Genomic DNA, 19960 nt, shown 5'->3' with positions numbered 1-19960 from the left:
TTCATACTTTTGTCAGTTTTAGCTTTACATTTTACATTATTAGTATCTCAGTGACTAGAACTGCTCTTGAAATTAATTTTTAGTTTAACCAAGTAGGAGAACTTTTCTGCGCTTTCCAAAACCCTTATTAGAAAGTCTAACCGATCAGTAAATTAGCAGAGAGAGTTTTGCAAAAGCTTGCTCTGCCATTTGGTCTTTCCAGTTGATCACAATCCAGAGATCAGCAGCTTGAGGAAGTTACATTCACCTATAGCTGAAATACTTCTATTATAGGACAGATCTTTGGAAAGAATGAATGACATTTCTGTTACAGAGTACTTAACACAGAGTAATACCGGAATTATATGACCATGTGCCTCAGAAATGCACAGCATTTGATCTTGAATATCTTCCTCAGAGCTCTCTGAGAAGTTTTTTAGAATTAAAGCATGGCAGGGGGAGGCCATATCAGTTCAGAAATGGGTCACAGTTCCCCACTGTGAAATGACTAACCTAGGTATCTCAGGTCATTAGCTAACTGTTTGCAGAATATTGTAAGCAATGAAAGGAGGTTTATTTGGTCCAGTGTTCTCACAGATCAGCCAAACTATGAGTGACATGAAAAGTTCTCAAAGAAGTATGAGAGGAGATAGTAGAAGGATGGTGGGACAGGATACAGAAGTTTTCTATTTGAGATGGTTTAACCTCTTTTCTTTTTTGACAATTCTTTTTTGTCCAACCAGCAGTGTCCCAGAAATTGACAGAATTAAAATACAAGAACTTTGAAAGAAGGGCAGAAATTATTATTAATAGCATTGAGAACCAATTTAGTTATCATCTTCAGCTTAAGAAAGGACAGTCTTCTGAAAATAGGCATAATCAGAACACAAAGCAATGAGGTTCTTGATATCTTTCCAGACTTACTGCAAAAATATTTAAAGCATATAGTATTTTAATTTTCCCCGTTTGCTTCCATCTTTAATCAAGTCTGGCTGAAAAGAACTGCTCATAGAACATCCCAGTTCTCACCCTGAGCCAAGTTTAAATCCAATCTGCTGCATATAATACTTTTCATGCCAATTATTTTCCATTAACCCACTCATTCCTCTCTCTTATATTCCGTTTCTTTCATAGTCTGGTGGACAATATGTAAAGAACACGAGTGTCACCAGGTCTGCCATTCTTTCCTGCACTTTTTTCTCTTTTATCCTGTTCCTCATAATTTATCCATGGAAAGTTAACACTAGTTCATCCAAATGTGGTGGCTTCCAATTCCAGAGGCATTTCATGAAACTCCACTTTAGTTCCTGTTACCATTTTCTATGACACTGCCCTGAAACAGTTCATGACTCCCAGGTCTAAAGATCTGAATGTTTCTTTTTCAGAACTATGTCTTGGAAAACTGGTCTTTTGTCTAGTGTATATTCTATTGGTCACATCAAAATCACTCTTGCTATGCTTTCGCCAGAAGTTTATGAGTGATCTTCTCAGATCCCTTGGGAGGGGAAGTTTAATGGAGATCGTCATTCTATTGACAGCTGGACTGAGCTGTTCAAAGAGGTAGAATGGGCAATAGAGAAATTAATGGTTAATGCAGTCGAAGTTTATTAGAAACAGGAGATAGCTTTCATAATAATAAGAAAGACAAGAATGAACACACGCTGAGAGATGTGAGAAATGCCTTGTTTCTAAACACGACGTACCTAGACTGCTTCCACAGCACCTAGTGCACAAGGTAATGCTGCAGCTCTTATTTCAACATGGATTTTGTCCACATCCACAAAAGTCCTGCTGACCTAATTTTAACAAGTTTAACCAGGTATTTAAAAAGCACGAGCATGGAAATTGGTTTAGCATGTTGCATAGCATAGAGCAATGTGTGACACAAAAGAACCCTATAGAAATACCCTACCATTAAAATACCCTCAGGATGGCATCTAAGTTCTTCCTCTTCTTCCAAAAGGTTTTTTGCTGTTTAGAGTGTCTTTGAGCAGAGAGTGTCCATATTAGTGCTTACAGCACCTGGCTCCGTGAGTCTGCAAGAATTTGAGGACAGGAACAGAAGCAAATTTGACAAGTTTACGTGGATATGTTCTGTAGAATAAGATGCAATTCAGTAAGTGCTAGGTTCTACCACTACATATAAATAGTCAATATATATTTACTGAATAGGTAATAGTTCTATCATTAACAGTTCCACAGAGAAAAGTCTGAGTTGCAACAGTTCACAAGCTATACATAAGTCAACAATGCCATCTTGCTGTGAGAAGGGCAAAGATCACATTGAGGTGAATAAGCAGAAGTATAGCCTGCTAAATATGTGGATGTGTGGTAGGGCCTCAGTTTAAGTATTGTGTCCAGTTATGGCTACTGCACTGAGAGAAAAATATGGGGCACAATGGAAAGCTTTAAGGAAAGCACCAAAAAAAGGTCAGAGGTCTGGAAAACTTGACCAATGGGGAAACAGTAAAAGACTTGGTTTTGTTTGATCTAGAGTTGAGAGATAGAAGAGCCTTCTGTAAAAAGCTGAAGAGACACCATCATACCTTTCTTATGTTAGCCTTGTATAATCAAGTGAAATAATCAGGAGTAATTTTCTGCAAGAGAGATTCAGGCTAACTGATAAGAAAAAATCAGTAAGGTTAATCAAGGTAAAACATTGGAATAGATTTCCAGGAAACCTCCAGCCCTGGAAATTTTTAGAATAGCTTACAATAACAGTTTTCTCTAATAACATAGGTATACTGGATTTTTTTTTTTTTTACCATTAGATAGGGAAAAGTAGATGACAAACAAAGGTTACGTCTGCCCTATTCTGTGCCTTATGTCCCATCGTCCTGTAACTACTGTCTTAGGGTATTGAGAGTAGCCTTAGTTTCCTAGTAATGTTATGTAAACATAAAATGTACAGCATCCTTTATGCTGAAAAACAGGTGGCAAAACATCTGCCAACTTTTCTCTATATTTCCGTTCCCAAAATTCATGAATATGGAGTAATAGAAGGACAAGTTCTCTCTGTTACCTCTGTGCAATTCAAAGCCTTTTCATCTTAAGGCTACTAGCATTGTGTAGTTCATTGTTACATAGGTTTTGTAGGGATAACATCAAAGGGTCCATTATTGTGTTTTCCAAATGTTCCAGGGTCTTCAGGCATTCTTTAGGTCAATCTCATCTTTTGTAGTTATCAGAACAGTTTCCACTACAGAGTAGTGCAAAGGGGATTACATGTTTTGACTGTCAAACATTCCTTTCTGTCCCCTTCTCTAGTCAGAACTGTATTTGCAGCAGACTGGAAGTACTGCTCTACTTAACCTTTTGTGCTCTTGTAACAATTACAGGCAAAATAACTGATGCACAACTTCAAGAATTATTTCATACTCTTATGCCTCACATTTGTCTGTTTCTTGTCATTTCATCTTGACACTGTACAGAAGATAGCATAATGACTCACTAAAATGAATAAAGCTGGTAAAAGTTATTCCTCTAGGGTTAATAAAAAGGAATGAAAGAAGGTAGCATAATCAAAGAAAAGAAGTTACTCTTTCCACTTCAGAATCCATAAACTCTCAAAAATGAATGGTAGAAAGCTCTGTTGTTTTTTTTTTTAAAAAAAAAAAAAGTCACAACTGGAGTCTTATTTTTTCTTTATTCTTTTAAAATGTGGAATAAAACTAATTCATGTTTCATTCTGTAGACAGAATTGGAAGAATCAGCTTCGCAAACACAAGTGAAGTCAAAAGCTCTTGCTTTCCCAAGTTTGAACGTCTCCTGTCCCAATGGACTAGTACTAACTTTCCTTGGTGAAAGTTTTGGAGGTTAGTTTTCTGAGCCACTGCAAAGTAAGGCATTTTAAAGAAGTTAAAATTACAAGAGAAAATTATTTCTGTCTTGATGTGTTTAAGTGTAGCAATGTGAATTTTTAATGTCTCAGATTTCTAAATCTGTCATAATGTCTGTTGAATAGACTTTGCAACATAAATAATATGGTTTACTTCAAAGAAATGTAAAATCTGGAATTGCAAGTTGTTGGGCATAACAGATTGGCAGCAGAGAAGCAGCAAATCTAAAAGCACCTGAGAGGCATGTTGGACAATCAGTTGAATATGCACATATATTGGAATACTAAAGAAAAACAAACAAATTCAATTCGTAAATTTGCCTGTGCGATTATGTGTCAAAGAATACATACATATCAGGGAATCTGGAGTGATAACAGGAAGATTGTTCTGTTACCTGTATCTGCACCTCCTTTGGGATCATTTGTCCCTAAGTCCGCAAGGCAAGTTTTTCACATTTTAAAAGATTCAGAAAAGAGTGACAAGAATGATTAAAGGATTGGAAAAATGTATCTTACAGTGAGCTCAAATCTCTAGAGAAGTCAAATTAATTATCAAAGAAAAAGTCAAAGAAGTGACTGGTACTTGTCTGGAAGTACAAGGAAACAGCTTGTAAACACGGTATACAAAGGTATTACAGATATCACTGTATTACTAGATTTAAATTATACTCATTTTTTAATGGTAAGAAGGATTAACAAAACTAACCTACACTGTGGACTGGCTGCTACTGGATATATTAGAATCGGGTTTTATTGCCTTTCTAAAAGATACAATCAGTTTCAAATAGCAATTATTTCACGTAAGTCCTTCAGTTTATGCCAACCAGTACACACAAGGAAGATGGTCATAGTAAGTCTTTCTGCCATTATTGTTGTATTTCCTTTATAAGATTGACAGGATATATTGATAACTTATTAATTCCTGTGCCTGCCATGTCCTTCTGCAATGATTCTGTTTCTCAGTGTTTTTGAAAACCAGTACAAGCTTCATAGTGTAAATTATAGTAAATCTCAGGGGTTTGTAGTCAGGCCACTAAGGTTTTGAAGTGGCCAAATGTGAATTTTGTTGCTGTCATCTGATCAGTTTTAAAAATGGCCACCTACAGATGTCATTTATTGCCTATGTACAAGAAATCTGTCCAGCCCAGGCTGTATTGGAGATACTGAGTGTATGAAAATAGATCAGCAGCACTGCAGAGGTGCCCATATTCAGGAGTAAACAAAATTTATCACACACACCAAGTATGTGCTATCAGTAATTCCAACATGTGGGCTGTTGCATAAAAAACAGCCTAATTATTTGTCTTTCTGGCAAATGGTTAAACAACATACCCCTTACAAGCTAGCCACATGTATCTAAATTAATAAAAATGAATAAATTTGTATTAAATAGCATTAATAACTGTAATATGGTACACAAGGATCCAGCACAAATTTATAAACTTGTGAGAGAGGAATGTCTTTATTTTTTAAAAATTTTGGCCACACACACCTGAGTTACCAGTAAAAGCCTCTCTCATTATTTTTTCAGATATGTCTTTCCTTTTCATATAAAAATCATAGAATCAGTGAACAGCTCAGGTTGGAAAAGGCCTTGAAAAACCATGTGTTCCAGCCTTTAATGGGAAGGGGCCCTAGGTGAGATTATCTAGCACCTTATCCAGTCACATCTTGAAAACTTCCAGCAATGGGATCTCCACCGTACCCTTGGGGAGGTTGTTCTGGGGGATGATTGTTCTCACTGTAAAAAATTTCTTTCTTACATCTAGATGAAACCTCTCCCAGTGCAACCTGTACCCATTGTCCCTTGTTTTCTCCAATATAGCTCCCTGTGAAGAGAGACCTTCTGTCCTCTTTGGAGCTACCCTATTAGTACAGGAGTACTGTGATGAAATCTGCCCCTGAGCCTTCTCTAGGGAGGAAAGACCTAACTCCTTCAGTCTTTCCTCATAGGTTGGTTCTCCAGCCATTTTATCATCTCTGTGACTTTCACTTGGACTCCTTCCAGTTTGTCTGCATGTTGCTTGAATTGTGGAACTCTACTCCAAGTGCAGCCTGACAAGTGCTGAGTGATGATGATCACATCTCTGTCTCTGCTAGTAATGCCTGTGTGGATGAAGATTTGGCCAGTTCAGGGTAATGTGCTCTGATTAATCTGATAAGAAGTGAAGTGGATGCAAAGGGTTTTCAGACATACATAGTTTGGCAAGGAACTTAAATTGAAATGCTGAATAGTTGAGGTGAACAGAACAATTACCTGTTCTCTATTCTGTGGATTACAGAGGAAGCCAAAGAGTGTTAGCTTTACTCACCTAGAGTTGCATACCTCTGTAGACAACATAATGCTGGTTTTTTAGCACTGTTTAAGTGCGTGCTAGGCAGCATCAAGTAATTGATAATTTGTTTTCACATTTGAAAGGTGAAGCCTCTACAGTGGAAGCTGAGAAAGAAGTGGTAAAGAGGAGTGAGGCCAGAGCAGATGAAACCAAGGAAGAGAAGGCTGAAAATGATGAGGCCAAGGAAGAGAAGGCTGAAAAAGATGAGGCCAAGGAGGAGGAGGCTGAAAAAGATGAGGCCAAAGCAAGAGAGGAAAAGGTTATGGAAAGTGGAGAGAAGGAACACAAGGTTACACAAGGTGAAATAAAGCACAAAGACACTGAAAGAGAACAGGACAAGCAGCCTACTCTGGAACTTCTGGTTAGGCAGAGTTATCCCCAAAAGGTAAAGAACTCTCGTCTGTATGCATCTGTGGCAAGGCAAACAGAGCAAGAGGTATCAAGAGTCATCACCAGTCAGGGAACTGTAATAAAGTACATGATGGATGGATCTACCCAGGTACGTTTAGTAGAATTCTTTGAAAGCAGTTTCTGTGTATGATTACCCTTGAACTTGTGCTTGTCAATTGAGATAGAGAAGTGTCCAGTTTGTAGATGAAGGAGTTAAGGAACCATTGAGTCATGCAGCATGTAAAGACTAAAATGCGCTTTGACATTGACACTGTCTCCTGACAGGAGAATAGAGATGTGCCCAGCATGATTGTACCCATAGTCCTTGTATAAGCAGATTATGATTGTGTCCTTCTTTATATTAACTTCATGTCTGTGACTCATCAAGAATGTGTTGGATACGGGTAAACATTTGAAAAAGAAGAAATAGTTAATTACGTTACAGTAACTGTAACTCTGAGATGTTTCTATATGTTGTCCGTTTGTTTTCCACATTGTACTGTCTTCTCCCTAGACCATCTGTACAGTGTTTGTAAATGAATGCAGGGATGATTATTCCCAGCCGCACAAGGAATGTGCATATCAAGAGTTGATTTTAATGGACAATAGATCTCAGAAACCAGCTATAAATAACCATTACTTATTTTTGTTAACTATCTTGATGGCTAAAAAATTAACAGCAATCCTAGATATGTGGAATACCTGAAAAAACATAAATGTGGTGATAAAGGTACATTACCACTGCTACAAAAAAAGTCATCAACCTTTGACAACTTAGTCAAAGAATAATCTTTACTGTTTACTTTTATAATGCCTATTTGTTGCCAGATGGAGTCTCAATTATATACATGACCTGCAGCAATTAGCAGTCCTGCCTTTTTCAGATAGCTTCTTTATTTCTTCTTGTCATTCTGAGAGTCTTTTACTTTTTTTCCTTCTCTCACAATATTCTAGTGACTATTTCATTTGCAACACATTCTTCTGAGACTTTCTGTTGGTGTTGGAAGTGATTTTAACCTCTAGTTTGTCCTTGATTACTGTAGATTCTGTTTGCTGATGGCACAGTGAGTAGGAGTCCAGATTCTGGCCCTGTCCTACCTCTACCTACAATTCCAGATAACATAGAACCATTACCAGAATTGGAGCCTTCATCTGAGACCGGCACTAGGAAAGGTAACATTTTCAGTGCTTTGAACAAATTTAAAGGTAGCAAGGATGATGATACTTACTAAAGGGCATATTTCTTTAGTCTGGAAATTCTGCCACTCTGAAAATGCTATTTTTTCTGTACTCAGCTGCTGCACACTGTTAACTCATTACCTTCATGTCAAATAATTTCTCTCCTATTCCAGATTTCTTTTTATCCTAACATGCTAAGACTGAGAGTGATTCAGCACAAAAGATTTTAAAAGAAATCTTTGTAACTACAGTAATGTTAAATGGTTACTTGTGTGTTTTATTTGGTATTGAGAAATGCTTCTCTTGCAGAGAACTTACTGCATTTTCCTTTCTCCCTGTATATATTCCAAGGCATCTGCTCTCGGTCATTAGTAGTTGGTTGTATGGACTTGTGGTCTCTCCCAGTATAACTGTTTTTACAGTATTTTGTTTGGCTTAGAAAGAACCAAATAAAAGTTTACTTCATACCTCAGAGTGTAGTTTGAGAGCCCTGTCAGTACTCTTTAGTGCAAAGAATAATTATGATCTGTTATAATACTAACATATAATTTATGGGAAGTATGTGAATAAAAATTTCTGCCAAAGATAAAAGTCTCTTTTTAAGAGAGTCTTACAAGTCATCAAGTCCAGCTTTATTGTTAGGGTATTCTTTAGGATAACTTTAAGGATGTTTGAGAACTTCCCTTACAAATCATCTTCTAATTTTCAGTCTTAGCATCTGTGGCCAGTTTATATCTTTTTATTCATGATCACTTTTTCCCTCCACTTTTCTTCCCCATTGCTTCGTCTGGACAAATTTATAGTGGAATTTTAATCTTTTTTGTAATTTCTTTTTTTTCTTTTGTTTTTTTTTTTTTTGCCAGGCTGTACATGCTGTAAGTGTGTTGGACTCTCTGTACTATAGTATTGCCTTCTGCATACATTTACTCTAAGTTTCTTTTCTTGAATATCACATTTTTAATAACATCTCTCCATTAACTTTCACAATAGACTCTCCATCCCTTTTCTTTTGATGCACCATAGGATTGTGTTTGCTTTTTTGTCACTGTATTTTCACACTGATAACTTCTAGTCATTCTATATGGATACTTCTTAGCCTTTCTTTCCTTCTACTGTTGCAAACTTATCTGAAGAGTAAATTATTTTTATTCCTTTTCACATTAAATTTCATTCTAATAAACGGTATCAAATTTCTCTTTCTTTCATCTTCACGTTCATGGATTCTTTTCTTTCCATAATTCATTCAGATTTTCTTCTGCACTGATAGCCCCTTCCAAAGTCATGTCATAATCACACATCACTAGCTTGCAGAATACTTTTTCTGTGTCATTAATGAACACGTTAAATAAGATTAGTTCAAGGGCACACCTTTGAGTACCAATACTTGCGGTTTTCCTCCAGCCTGATAAATAGTTTTTCTTTCAATTCTGCCAAAACTAATACTCACTGAAAGTCTTCAGTTTTGTCTTTTGCCTTAGAGAATACCAAATGTGATACTGAAAGGTTTGTTTCTGCTGGAAAAAGCGACAAAAACAGTATATCACACCCAAACAAGGACGAGTTGTTTGAAAATACTGCGCAAGGTCTGGTTGATTCTAAGCAACCTAAGGAGAACCAAGCAGGAACTTGGATAACAACAGCTCCATCAGGCATTCGAGTGGGCACTGAGGGAGCAAAGAGAATGGATCTGAAGCCACTGTTAATCTATCAGGCAACTGACCCAGCTGATGGAACGGTATTACTATTTTTGTGTTGTTAGAGCACTGCCTATTAAGCTAAGAGATAAGGCTGCCATCATATAAGTTGTAGAATTTGCTCTTTGAACATACATCCTACAGGTTGTATTATTACAGTGTTAATAACAAAAAAGCTTTAGTCTTTGAAGAATATGTGAGTGCTTGGCCTCTGAAGTAGACAAAGCAGATGCAGTAGTCTATCTTCATCAGTTTCTGTCCATAATGCTTTGTTTTACCATTGTTACTATTACAAATATCACTTAAATGAGTATTCCCTCTTCCTTCCAGGTTATGACTGTACGAGAGGATGAAGTGATAATTGTTGAGAAGCCAGATGGCAGCAGAGTGGTAGATCATGCTGATGGTACTAGGATCACGACTTTTTATCAAAACTGTAAAGAAAATTTTCTACCAGAGTATAGTGAGGAAACAGGTAAAATCAAAAGGGGAGCACTTAGCTCTGCTAAATCTTGTAAAGCAGATAAATGTCAAAATCACAGAATCACACAATGATTGGAGTTGGAAGAGACCTTTAGAGATCATCTGTCTAGTCCAACTCCTCTGCTAAAGCAGGTTCACCTCGATCAAGTTGCAAGTATCCAGGTGGCTCTTGAAAACAAACGTCCTTGGAGACTCCACACCCTCCCTGGGCAGCCTGTGCCAGGGCTCCCTCACCTGAACAGTGAAATAGTTTTTCCTTATGTTTAAACGGAACTTTTTGTGTTCCAGCTTTTTCCCATTACCCTTGTCTTGTCACCAGATACAACAGAAAAAAAGGGATGCCCCAACTTCCTGACATCCACCATTTAGATAGTTGTAAATACTAATGAGATCACCCCACAGTCTCCCCTTATCTAGACTAAACCGCCCTAGTTCCCGCAGCCTTTCCTTATAAGAAAGATGCTCCAGTCCCTTGATCGTAAAGAAGGCTTATACAAATGGCCTAGATAACAAATTCACTACTGTAGTCTAGGCGTAGTTTGTCTGCTCAGTCTCGTTTTCATCAGTATTCAATGCAAAAATTACATTGTAGCAAACAAGCAATTTCCTTCTTTTCATGTGTATACTTACATGACCCACCTCCACCATGAGACCACAGTGTCCAGGTTCTTCTATATTCGTTGCCCACTCTCCATATACCCTGGTGCAACAAGCAAGCTTGTTTGAGTCTTAACTGAACATGTATGTAAGGACCAGGAAATCCTCAAATTTCCCAGAAAGACCATGGACTCACCAGCTTTGGAGATACTCAAAATTTGATCAACATGGCCTTGGAAGATTCCATAACTAGTAGAAAGGAAACTAAATTGGCCTTAAAGTGATACTAATGGTCATCTGTTTCTTCAGGCTGGCAGTATATTCTGTATACTTAGTTCAGCTGCTGGATAACTTTTGTAATTGAAATGAAGTGCACGTTTACTGTGTGGATCTCACAGGATTGTTGTGTTCAGACACAGTAGAAAGTTCTGGTTGTGGAGCACCTCCCTGTGGGATCGTAAAACTCAAAACAGTGACCTTGAACTGATGTGTCTGTTCAATGGGAAAGCAATGGCCAGATAACATATCAGTTTGATTTGTTTTCCCTGACTTCTGCTGCTGAAAATTAATTTCTTCACATCTTAGAGCTTGTATCACAGGCATAAAAAATTTCAGTCATCCAACTTGTATGTTAGAAATATCCAGATCATTAGGGTTAGTACTGTACCTGATAAATTAGAAAGTACTTTCCTGATGACACCATCCACAGATGGTTACAGACATTTTTTCTGTTGGATTTTTCTATTTTCAGTGACAGTCTGAAAATGTGAAGATTGTGTATTATTTACCTAATGTAAATTTATATGATAAACAGTGTTACCAAGTCTGAGGGTCTTTTACTGAGGAGATAAAGGTCCAGCCTTATGACAGAAAATGCAAATTGAATCCTAAAACTTTGTCATGGTTTCTGTGCTCCTGTCTAGTTGTTCTGTATTAATTCCTAGGTGAACACTTGGAAGCCATGACAAGAAAGGTGAAATGCATGCGAGTAGAGAATCCTGAGTTTGCTACCGTTCTAACAAATTGTGAGGATGGTACCTGTTGTACCATCTTTGGAGATGGGACATCTATTATGGCAAAGCCACAGGGAACCTATCAGGTGGGAATTATTTTTACTTCTTGACAGTGAAACGTATCTTTGTGTTCCAAGTTCCCTGCCATCGGTATCTCTCACTTTGACTAACTCCCTTCTCTGTAGCCTTCACAAATCCCATGATTCCACTTTATGCTCTGTCAGTAATTAGATCTTAGAGGTCCCTGTTGACTGGAAGCTGGCAAATGTTCTCTCAGTTTTCAAGAAGGGTGAGAAAGAAGACAGTGGTAATTACAGACCTGTCAGTCTCACTTCAGTACCTGGTAAAATTATGGAGAAAGTAATTCTGAAAGTTATTGAAAAACACTTGAGAGACAATACAGTCATCGATCATAGCCAGCACGGGTTCAAAGTCCTGCTTAGCCAAGTTGATTTCTGTTTATGACCATGTCACCCATCTAGTTGACTAAGGGAAGACAGTAGATACGGGGGTTTTGTAATTTTACCAAAGTTTTTGATAACCATCTCTCACATTATCCTTCTGGATAAAACATCCAGCACACAGCTGGACAAATCCATAAAGAGTTAGAGGAATGAGGTTCTATTAGATGGGTGACCAGTCACCAGTGGGGTTCTCCAATTTTAGGACCAGAGTTCTGTAATGCTTTTATAAATGATCAGGAATCGAGTGTACATTAAGAAAGTTTGATGATGATACTAAACTAGAAGGAGCTGTGGACTCCTTGGGTGGCAGAGAGACCTTACTAAGAGATCTGGATAGACTAGAGAGCTGATGATCACCAACTGTATGAAAACTAACAAGAGCCAATGCCAGATTCTTTACCTGGGACATGGTAATCCTGGTTATACATAAAAATGGGGGGACAAGAGGCTGGAGAGTAGCCCTGCAGAAAGAGATGTAGGGGTTGAGTCAACTGTGTGTCCTGGCAGCCAAAAAAGGCCAACCATGTCCTGGGATGCATCAAGCAGAGCATAGCTATCTGGACAAGAGAAATGATTGTCTCACTCGACACTGCACTGGTGCAGCCCCACCTCAAGCACTGTGTGCAGTTTTGAGTGTCTCAATATAAGAAGGGCATCAAACTGGAATGTGTCCAGAGGAGGGTGACCAAAGTGGTGAAACGTGTCGAGGGCAAGACTTAGGGGGAGCTGATAAGGTGACTTGGTTTGTTCAGTTTGGAGAAGAGAGGACTGAGGATTGACCTCATCACTTCAGTTTGGAGAAGAGAGGACTGAGGATTGACCTCATCACAATCTACAACTTCCTCAAGACAGGCAGCAGAAGGGAAGGTGCCGATTTCCTCTCTGATGATTCAGCAGTAGGACACAAAGAGGTGGAATGAAGCCACATCAGGGTGGGTTCAGACTGAGCATTAAGAAAGATTCTTCACTGAGAGGGTGACTGATCACTGGAACAGACTTCCCAGGGATGTGGTCACAGCACTAAACCTGTCAGAGTTCAAGGAGCATCTGAACAATGCTCTTGGTCATATAATTTAGTTTTGTTTAAAATTAATTAAATTTAATAAATTGAATTTAGTCCTGAGGGGACTTGATAATCCTTATGGGTCCTTTCAAACTTGAGATACTCTGTAGTTCTATGATATCTCCTCACAAGTGTATAGTATATTTAAGTCACAAACTTGAAGTTAAAGAAAATATTACAGAGACTAACATCAGCCCAACTCGTGAGCCTGTTCTTCCTTCTTTCTCTCCCTTTAGTCTCTCAAAAGTGGATAATTCAGTAGTCAACTTCTGAGAGCTCTCTTTTTGATTTGCATCTATTCTTCATTTCGTGGTACCTCTAAACTGAATATTTAACATTTCAAGACTGAACCTCTCCCTTCTTACTGTGGTAGGTTTTACCCATCAAGACAGGCTCTCTTTTCATTGATGAAGATTGCTCAGCAGTCTATACCCATGAAGTTCACAATTTCATCAGCAAGAAAGAGGAGAAACAAGCAGGGAGATACATTATGAAACACACTTCCAGCATTGTTTGTGAGATGATGGATCCTGAAGGAAATCTTTTCAAGGTACAATACATGGGAGGAAATAAGTTTCTGCATTTTAAGTAATTTTATCTTATAAATATGTCTCAAAGTCAGCATGTAGCCTTGTATTACTTATTCTTGAAGTAGCCTAGCTATCAGAAGAAAAGCTCCTGAATCAAGTCTCTGAAGTGTTCTTGAGGATATAATGTGTTTCGTTTTTTGGTACTTCCACCTTTTTAGAGAGATTGAAATAAAACAATATGGTCTGCAGCTTACCTCACCTGTAAAGTTACCTTAATTAGCATAAATAGCAAAAACTCATCTCTGTAAATGAGGATTAAAAATTAAAGAGGATAGGGGCTTTTTAGAAGGTCCGTAGAAACACTCTAATCTGCCTAGCAAGGCAGATATTCTTGTAATAGGAGTTATTGCGCTGTGATGTTTTCACACCTAAGAGATGTTTTTGAGCTAGGGTAGTACTTAGTTTTGAGCTCAGGAAACACTTTTTAGGTGTCAGTGACCTACGTACTGCTTTCTAATTAAAGGTTCTAATTAAAGTTTCTAAATGTGACATCCTTAGTGTATCTTTCTATTGTTGTGATTGTAGTAGTTACCACTTTCCCAGATTCTTGTGAAACTGCAGTGAGGCTCTGCTGGAGATATGCACTGTAATATAGTTTTTAACCTGGTGTCCTGTGCTGAAGAAATTATGCTTGTATAAATCTGTGCTATCTGTTGTTCTCTCCATAACAAATATTGAACATATCAACATAGGGGTAGAAATTTCCAAGATATCAGTTTCCTACAAAATCAATGCACTTCAAAGCAGTACAGAAGTTACTTGGCATTAGCATCAGCACATCCCACTTTTTCTCAGCTGATACTTAAGGAACAAAGGAGTTTGAGGAGGCTGTGGGGCAGCTGAAAGTGTTGTGAGAGCAGTCATCACAGGGGATATGGGGGATAGGTAGTAAAAAAGGAGAGATTTATGCTTGTTAGGGATGGCAACCAGATAGAGGTGAATAGGATTGGTCCTTCTTCTTTCTTAATCATGCCTTTTACTACTACCATGTCTCAGATTCAGTTCACGTACAGCCTTTTGAATCACTCTGGTTTAAACTGTACCTTCCAAAGCATCAGTCCCTCAACCGACTATACCAAGAATTAGAGGCGTTATTATACCTTGTGTGCATATGATAATGGCACTCAAAAATCAGGAGAAGGAAATACTGTAGAAATTCACTCGGTATTATGGGTAATGGGCATAAGCTGGGACACAAAAAGTTCCACTTAAACATGAGGAAAAAATTCTTTACTGTGAGGGTGAGAGAGTCCTGCTGCCCAGGGAGAGTTTCCTTCTCTGGAGGTTTCCAAACCTACATGGGCACTTTCCTGATTGAAGTGAACCTGCCTTAGAAGAGGGCGGTTGGACTGGGTGATCTCTAGAGGTCTCTTCCAACTCTGACCGTTCTGTGATTATCTGAGACCATAGCTTTTAAAGTGAATAAATGCCTAAAAATGGACCCCTCTATACATATATTCTTATATATACCTGTAGGTATATATAGGTAGATACAAATGTATAATCTATGTCTCTATATCTCTTCATTTATCAACCTGTATATAGATATGTATGTATTTAGACATACATATTTATATGCCAGGTATGCATCAGTGTACCTGTCTGAGCATACAGTTACCTGGCTTGACCAGCAAGTGAATATTTTTGTGTGAAGTCACCTATTGAAGCCTGTAGATACGTATGTTGAAGATTGAATGAAAGCATGGATGGCCCGTTTTGACAACTAACAATCCTTGAGCATTTATTATCAGCATGTGCTATAAAGTGTTTATGGTATGGCATGTCTAGTGTGCATTTTTTCACTGACTTTTCAGTTTTCTCCTTTTTTTACCCTGTGAATTCCAGGTTGTTCAACCTAACTAGGCTAGGTCATATTACAGTTTAAGTTACTGTTTTAAATGTATCATGTAACTCAAAACATTTGATATAATTTCTGTTATAGGTCATGGCTGATGGCAGCACATCTGTGTGTGTTCCTAGCATTGGCTCTGATGACAAGGAAGACAGAAGTGCAACATCAGCACTCCCAGAAGTTAACAAACCTGTCACTTATGATGAACATGTCCCAAGGTAAACTACACTGAATTCACAGGTTTACACTTGCTTTCTTCACTGCACTGTATTTGTAGAGGGTTAGTAGATTTGAGCTTTATATTTACGCATTTTATGTCATCTTTCTGGAGTTCCATTTTCTTGTTGTGTCATCACAGCACTTTTTCATTTTTGTCATCTAGAAAAGAATACAATTTTTAAGCCATTGGATTTGATCAGTGTGGTGGGTTGACCTCAGCTGCCTGCCAAACACCCACATAGCCACTCTCTCACTCCACCTCCTCAACAGGACAAGGGGGAAAAATAAGATGCAAAAGGTCAAGATAAAGACAGGGACATCACTTTCCACTTTCCAGTTACCATCACGGGGAAAGCAATCTCAACTTGGGGAAGATTAATTTAATTTCTTGACATTTAAAATAGTGTTGGATAGTGAAAAACAAAGATGAAAACTAAAACACCCTCCTGCATCCCCTCTTTTTCTCCACATCACTGAGTCATTCCTGATCCTTCTACCTCCTCCCCACCCAGCAGAAGAGGCGATGGGAGGTTGTGACCACTCCAGAACAGCTCCTGTCTCATGCTTCTTCCTCCTTACACTTTTACTCTGCTATAGAATCCTTCCCATGGGCTGCAGTCCTGTTGGTTAAACTTGCTCCAGCATGGGATCTCCTGGGCTGCAGGTCCTTCAGATAGTATCTGCCTGCACTGGTGTGGTCATGTCCATAAGCTGAAGGGGAACACTCTGCTCTGTCTGGGTTTCCCCCACAGACTGCAGTGTGGATATCTGCTCCACCATGGTCATCTCCACAGGCTGCAGGTGAATCTCTGCTTTCGCACCAGGAGCACCTCTTCCCCTCCTCCCTCTCTGACTTTGTTGTCTGCAAGACTGTCTCTTGTACTTTTCCCCTGGTTGCATAGGTTCTTCATCATCTACGTGGATGGTTCTGGAACCGAGCTCCTGCGGAGCAGGGATGTACATAAGTATCTTGATGAGGCCTGTAGTGATCCCACCACTGCTGTCTTGCGGGATCCTGTACAAGAACATCCAGGTAGGGACGTTTTCTTGCTTTTCTGACAGACTAGTAACAGAAATAATTACAAAGGTAGAGTCAGAAGTTTCCCAGCTCTTACTAGGATAGGACATTTGAAAATGTTTTTCCCCATGTAGAGAGGTACCCACACTTCTCTCAGGGAAGAGTGAAGAGCAAGGAGCTTGTGGAGAATTCTGAGAAGCAGAGAATTAACCGAATGAATGTATGGTTCCCCTGGATATGGAGGTGATGAGGAGATGAAGGGTAGTTTGCTTCAAGCTGTAAATTATTAAGATGTTCTTCTCAAAGATTTATATTGTATGCATGGGTAACAGCTTTCCTACCTACTACTCTTACCAGGTTTTGCACATTTTAAAATGCTGCTTCTATTCACAATAACGACCAATTCCTCATCGTATGAACTGAGTTAAATAATTTTGCCGTGGGAAAAGGAAAGAAGAAAGGGCACTCAGGGAAACAGAATAAGAGGGAATGTAGAAGGATCAGGAAGATGGAGAAGATACATACCCAGTGAAATTCCCAGTCAAGAAAACCTGCTTACAGCCAGCAGTCATTTGTAATAGTAGCATATCTGTTTTTCCGGCCTTCATACTCTACTTTTCTCAATACTGGTTCTATTTGTCTGAACACAAAGAGTCTGTAATTTTGTATCATTGTGACAAAGTACCTCACTGGTCATATCCAATTTGAAGGCTTCCTGTAGGGTAGATTAAGTCAATTTTGGGGTTGGATTGAAAAAAAATATTTCGAAGAACATTGATTTTAATCAGAACATTAAAAAACAGATACTAAATCATCTCTAATCCATCCACTGATCAGTTTGTGAAGATAAAACACAGTAAAGAATTACGCATGTTTTTAATATGATGTGCTTCTGAGATTAGCATTCAGTAAACATGGTTCAATGATCTTGCTGAACATGGTCTGAGCAATCTGAACTTGTCCACCAATAGGTGAAATCACCTCAGTGACCCAAACTCATCCAACCATTCTATAATCACCTCAGTGTTCTGATATTATCTGTAGCCACAATGAATAACATTTTTCACTCAGAGTTTAATCACTTCATAGTAAGGTTTTTAGACTTAAGTAAGTGTATTTTTCTATTTTTCTTGTCCATCATTTTTGGATTTGAACTGATTATTCACAAAATTTATCTCTAAACCAGGTGCATTAAGTATTACTGTCCTTTGCCCTTTGGCTGAAGCCTCCCCCTGGATAATGAAGAAAGAACCAGAGAGTATTGTTCCTCCAAACGTTCAGTTAGGAACCTGGGACACATTTTCTCCTCCTGAGGTATAATTGTTTCAAAATTGTCTTTTGCTGATTGAGCAATAAACGTTTGTCACAGGGTGAGGCAGGGGTGGAAACAGAAATGGAGCGCTAAACAGTATGACATTGTTAAGTCCAGTTTATTAAGCAGACAAAGCAAGGGGCAGGCTGTGTCAGGGAAAATATAGTCACCTTGGGTTTCTTCCACTCTCAGTAAGGTGATGTAGCAGATCTACATAGAGTTAATCTTGCCAGATGAAGAAGTTTTAGAATAGATAAATTGTGCATCCAAGAATCTACTGACTATTGTCTAGATCTATGACACCATAAGGACAGTATGTGCTTTTCAACCGAGACCCTCATTGCTGATGCCTGCATTTAGTCAGTAATATAAGTAGCCTCTTGCTCTTTTTGCTTGTTCTTATGTTCAGAGGAAAACCACAGGTCCCTCAGTCAGATCACGTATTTGGAGGGGTCTCTGCCTTGGATCCAAAGAGCAGGCATGCTTGCCAGTACCTGTGCAAAAATGTCCTAAGAAGTTGCAAATCCGTCAGCTGTTCCAGTATGAACCACTCAGCGATGAACTAAGAGAAAAGCTGCAGCTTTCCCTTAAGGTAGTACAATCACATTTATTAATTCTTCCAGTGAGCAATTTGCAGCTTAAGCCTGAGGCAAAAATTCTGCTACTTGTGAAGAACAATAAATATTTCATACATAGGCAGGTGGTCTAAGAAAAAACGTATTTCTGAAGCAACTCAACTGTTTTATCTCTTGTGAAACCTACTTTTCTGTGCAAATACATGGGACCTAGTCCAGTACACGACACAGATCATAGCACACTAACAAATAGTTTCCTGTCATCTGTTACTTTGCTTTCACTTTGCTTAGGGTTTGTTTTCCAACACAAAGTGTTAAAAACTTAAATCTATAAAGTTGTACAAGAATTTCTAACCAACCATAGTTCTACAAGTCACAGGGACACACTCTAGTTTTGGTTATGTATTTCTTCATAACTCAGTACACAACATTTCCAGGTTCAAGTCTCAGTTCTGCCACTCTATCCATATTTAGCAAACAGCTACATAGCCTTCTCACAAAGTATATGTCCAGCCCTTGTGAGTGACTGATTCATACCAAAGTGCAAGCCTCACCTCATGTGCAAGTGTTCCGAGAAGAAATCTGAATGTTCTGCAGCTGATCCTTGTGAGCAGCTTCATACTTCTTAGTTTTGGTATGAAAAAAATATTTTTTAAATGTGAAGAGGCTATTAGAAGAGATTTTAGAGTTAAAAACTCATTAACAATTAAAGAATAATAAAAATCACAGAATCACAGAATGTTAAGGGTTGGAAGGGACCTCAAAAGATCATCTAGTTCACTCCCCCTGCCAGAGCAGGACCACCTAGAGTAGGTCACACAGGAACTCATGCAGGTGGGTTTTGAATGTCCCCACAGAAGGAGACTTCACAACTCATCTGGGCAGCCTATTCCAGTGCTCCCTCACCCTCACAGTGAAGAAGTATTTCCTTATGTTTCTTTGAAACCTCTTATGTTCCAGCTTGTACCTAGAATTTGTTCATTTACCTTACTTTGATGATGACATTACAGATTGAATTTGAAAGTTAACAAGCATGTGAAATTTGGGGTTTTTTTCCCATCATGTTGCATTTCAAAGAAGACATGCTTGCAACAGAAAGACTTTGACAGCTGTTCATCCCTGGCATATTTTGGACATGCCAGTCTATCAGAATTAAATTTTAGCCTTTGACGGTCTATAAATATACAGAAATTATTCTTTAATCCACATCCTGATCTTTCAAAGGCAATGCTAAAAAAATAGTTCCACACCAAAATCCAAGGTAAATCTCTCCATTGACCATTGTTGTTGGCTTTTTGAGAAAGAATAATGCAGTTTGTTACACAGGGAAAGAGAAATAACAGTTACTGGTGCTGAGA

At 38.5% G+C, this 19960-nt stretch overlaps 1 protein-coding gene across 1 annotated transcript in view; it reads left to right on the top strand.

Moving 5' to 3' along the window:
• The window catches only part of SPAG17 (sperm associated antigen 17), a 107638-nt gene that overhangs the window by 71071 nt on the left and 16607 nt on the right, over nt 1-19960 (top strand). The window contains exons 25-36 of the mRNA XM_062008744.1: nt 3674-3794; nt 6228-6376; nt 6413-6652; nt 7587-7720; nt 9241-9457; nt 9747-9891; nt 11441-11595; nt 13410-13586; nt 15569-15696; nt 16600-16730; nt 17902-18029; nt 18437-18619. Of these exons, the coding sequence (XP_061864728.1) occupies nt 3674-3794; nt 6228-6376; nt 6413-6652; nt 7587-7720; nt 9241-9457; nt 9747-9891; nt 11441-11595; nt 13410-13586; nt 15569-15696; nt 16600-16730; nt 17902-18029; nt 18437-18619 (1908 nt within the window). The remainder of the gene's footprint in view (nt 1-3673; nt 3795-6227; nt 6377-6412; nt 6653-7586; nt 7721-9240; nt 9458-9746; nt 9892-11440; nt 11596-13409; nt 13587-15568; nt 15697-16599; nt 16731-17901; nt 18030-18436; nt 18620-19960) is intronic.

This window comes from Colius striatus, chromosome 1 (genome assembly GCF_028858725.1).
Source record: "Colius striatus isolate bColStr4 chromosome 1, bColStr4.1.hap1, whole genome shotgun sequence".
Classification (NCBI taxonomy): Eukaryota; Metazoa; Chordata; class Aves; order Coliiformes; family Coliidae; genus Colius; species Colius striatus.
This window is presented reverse-complemented; position numbering and strand designations above follow the sequence as displayed.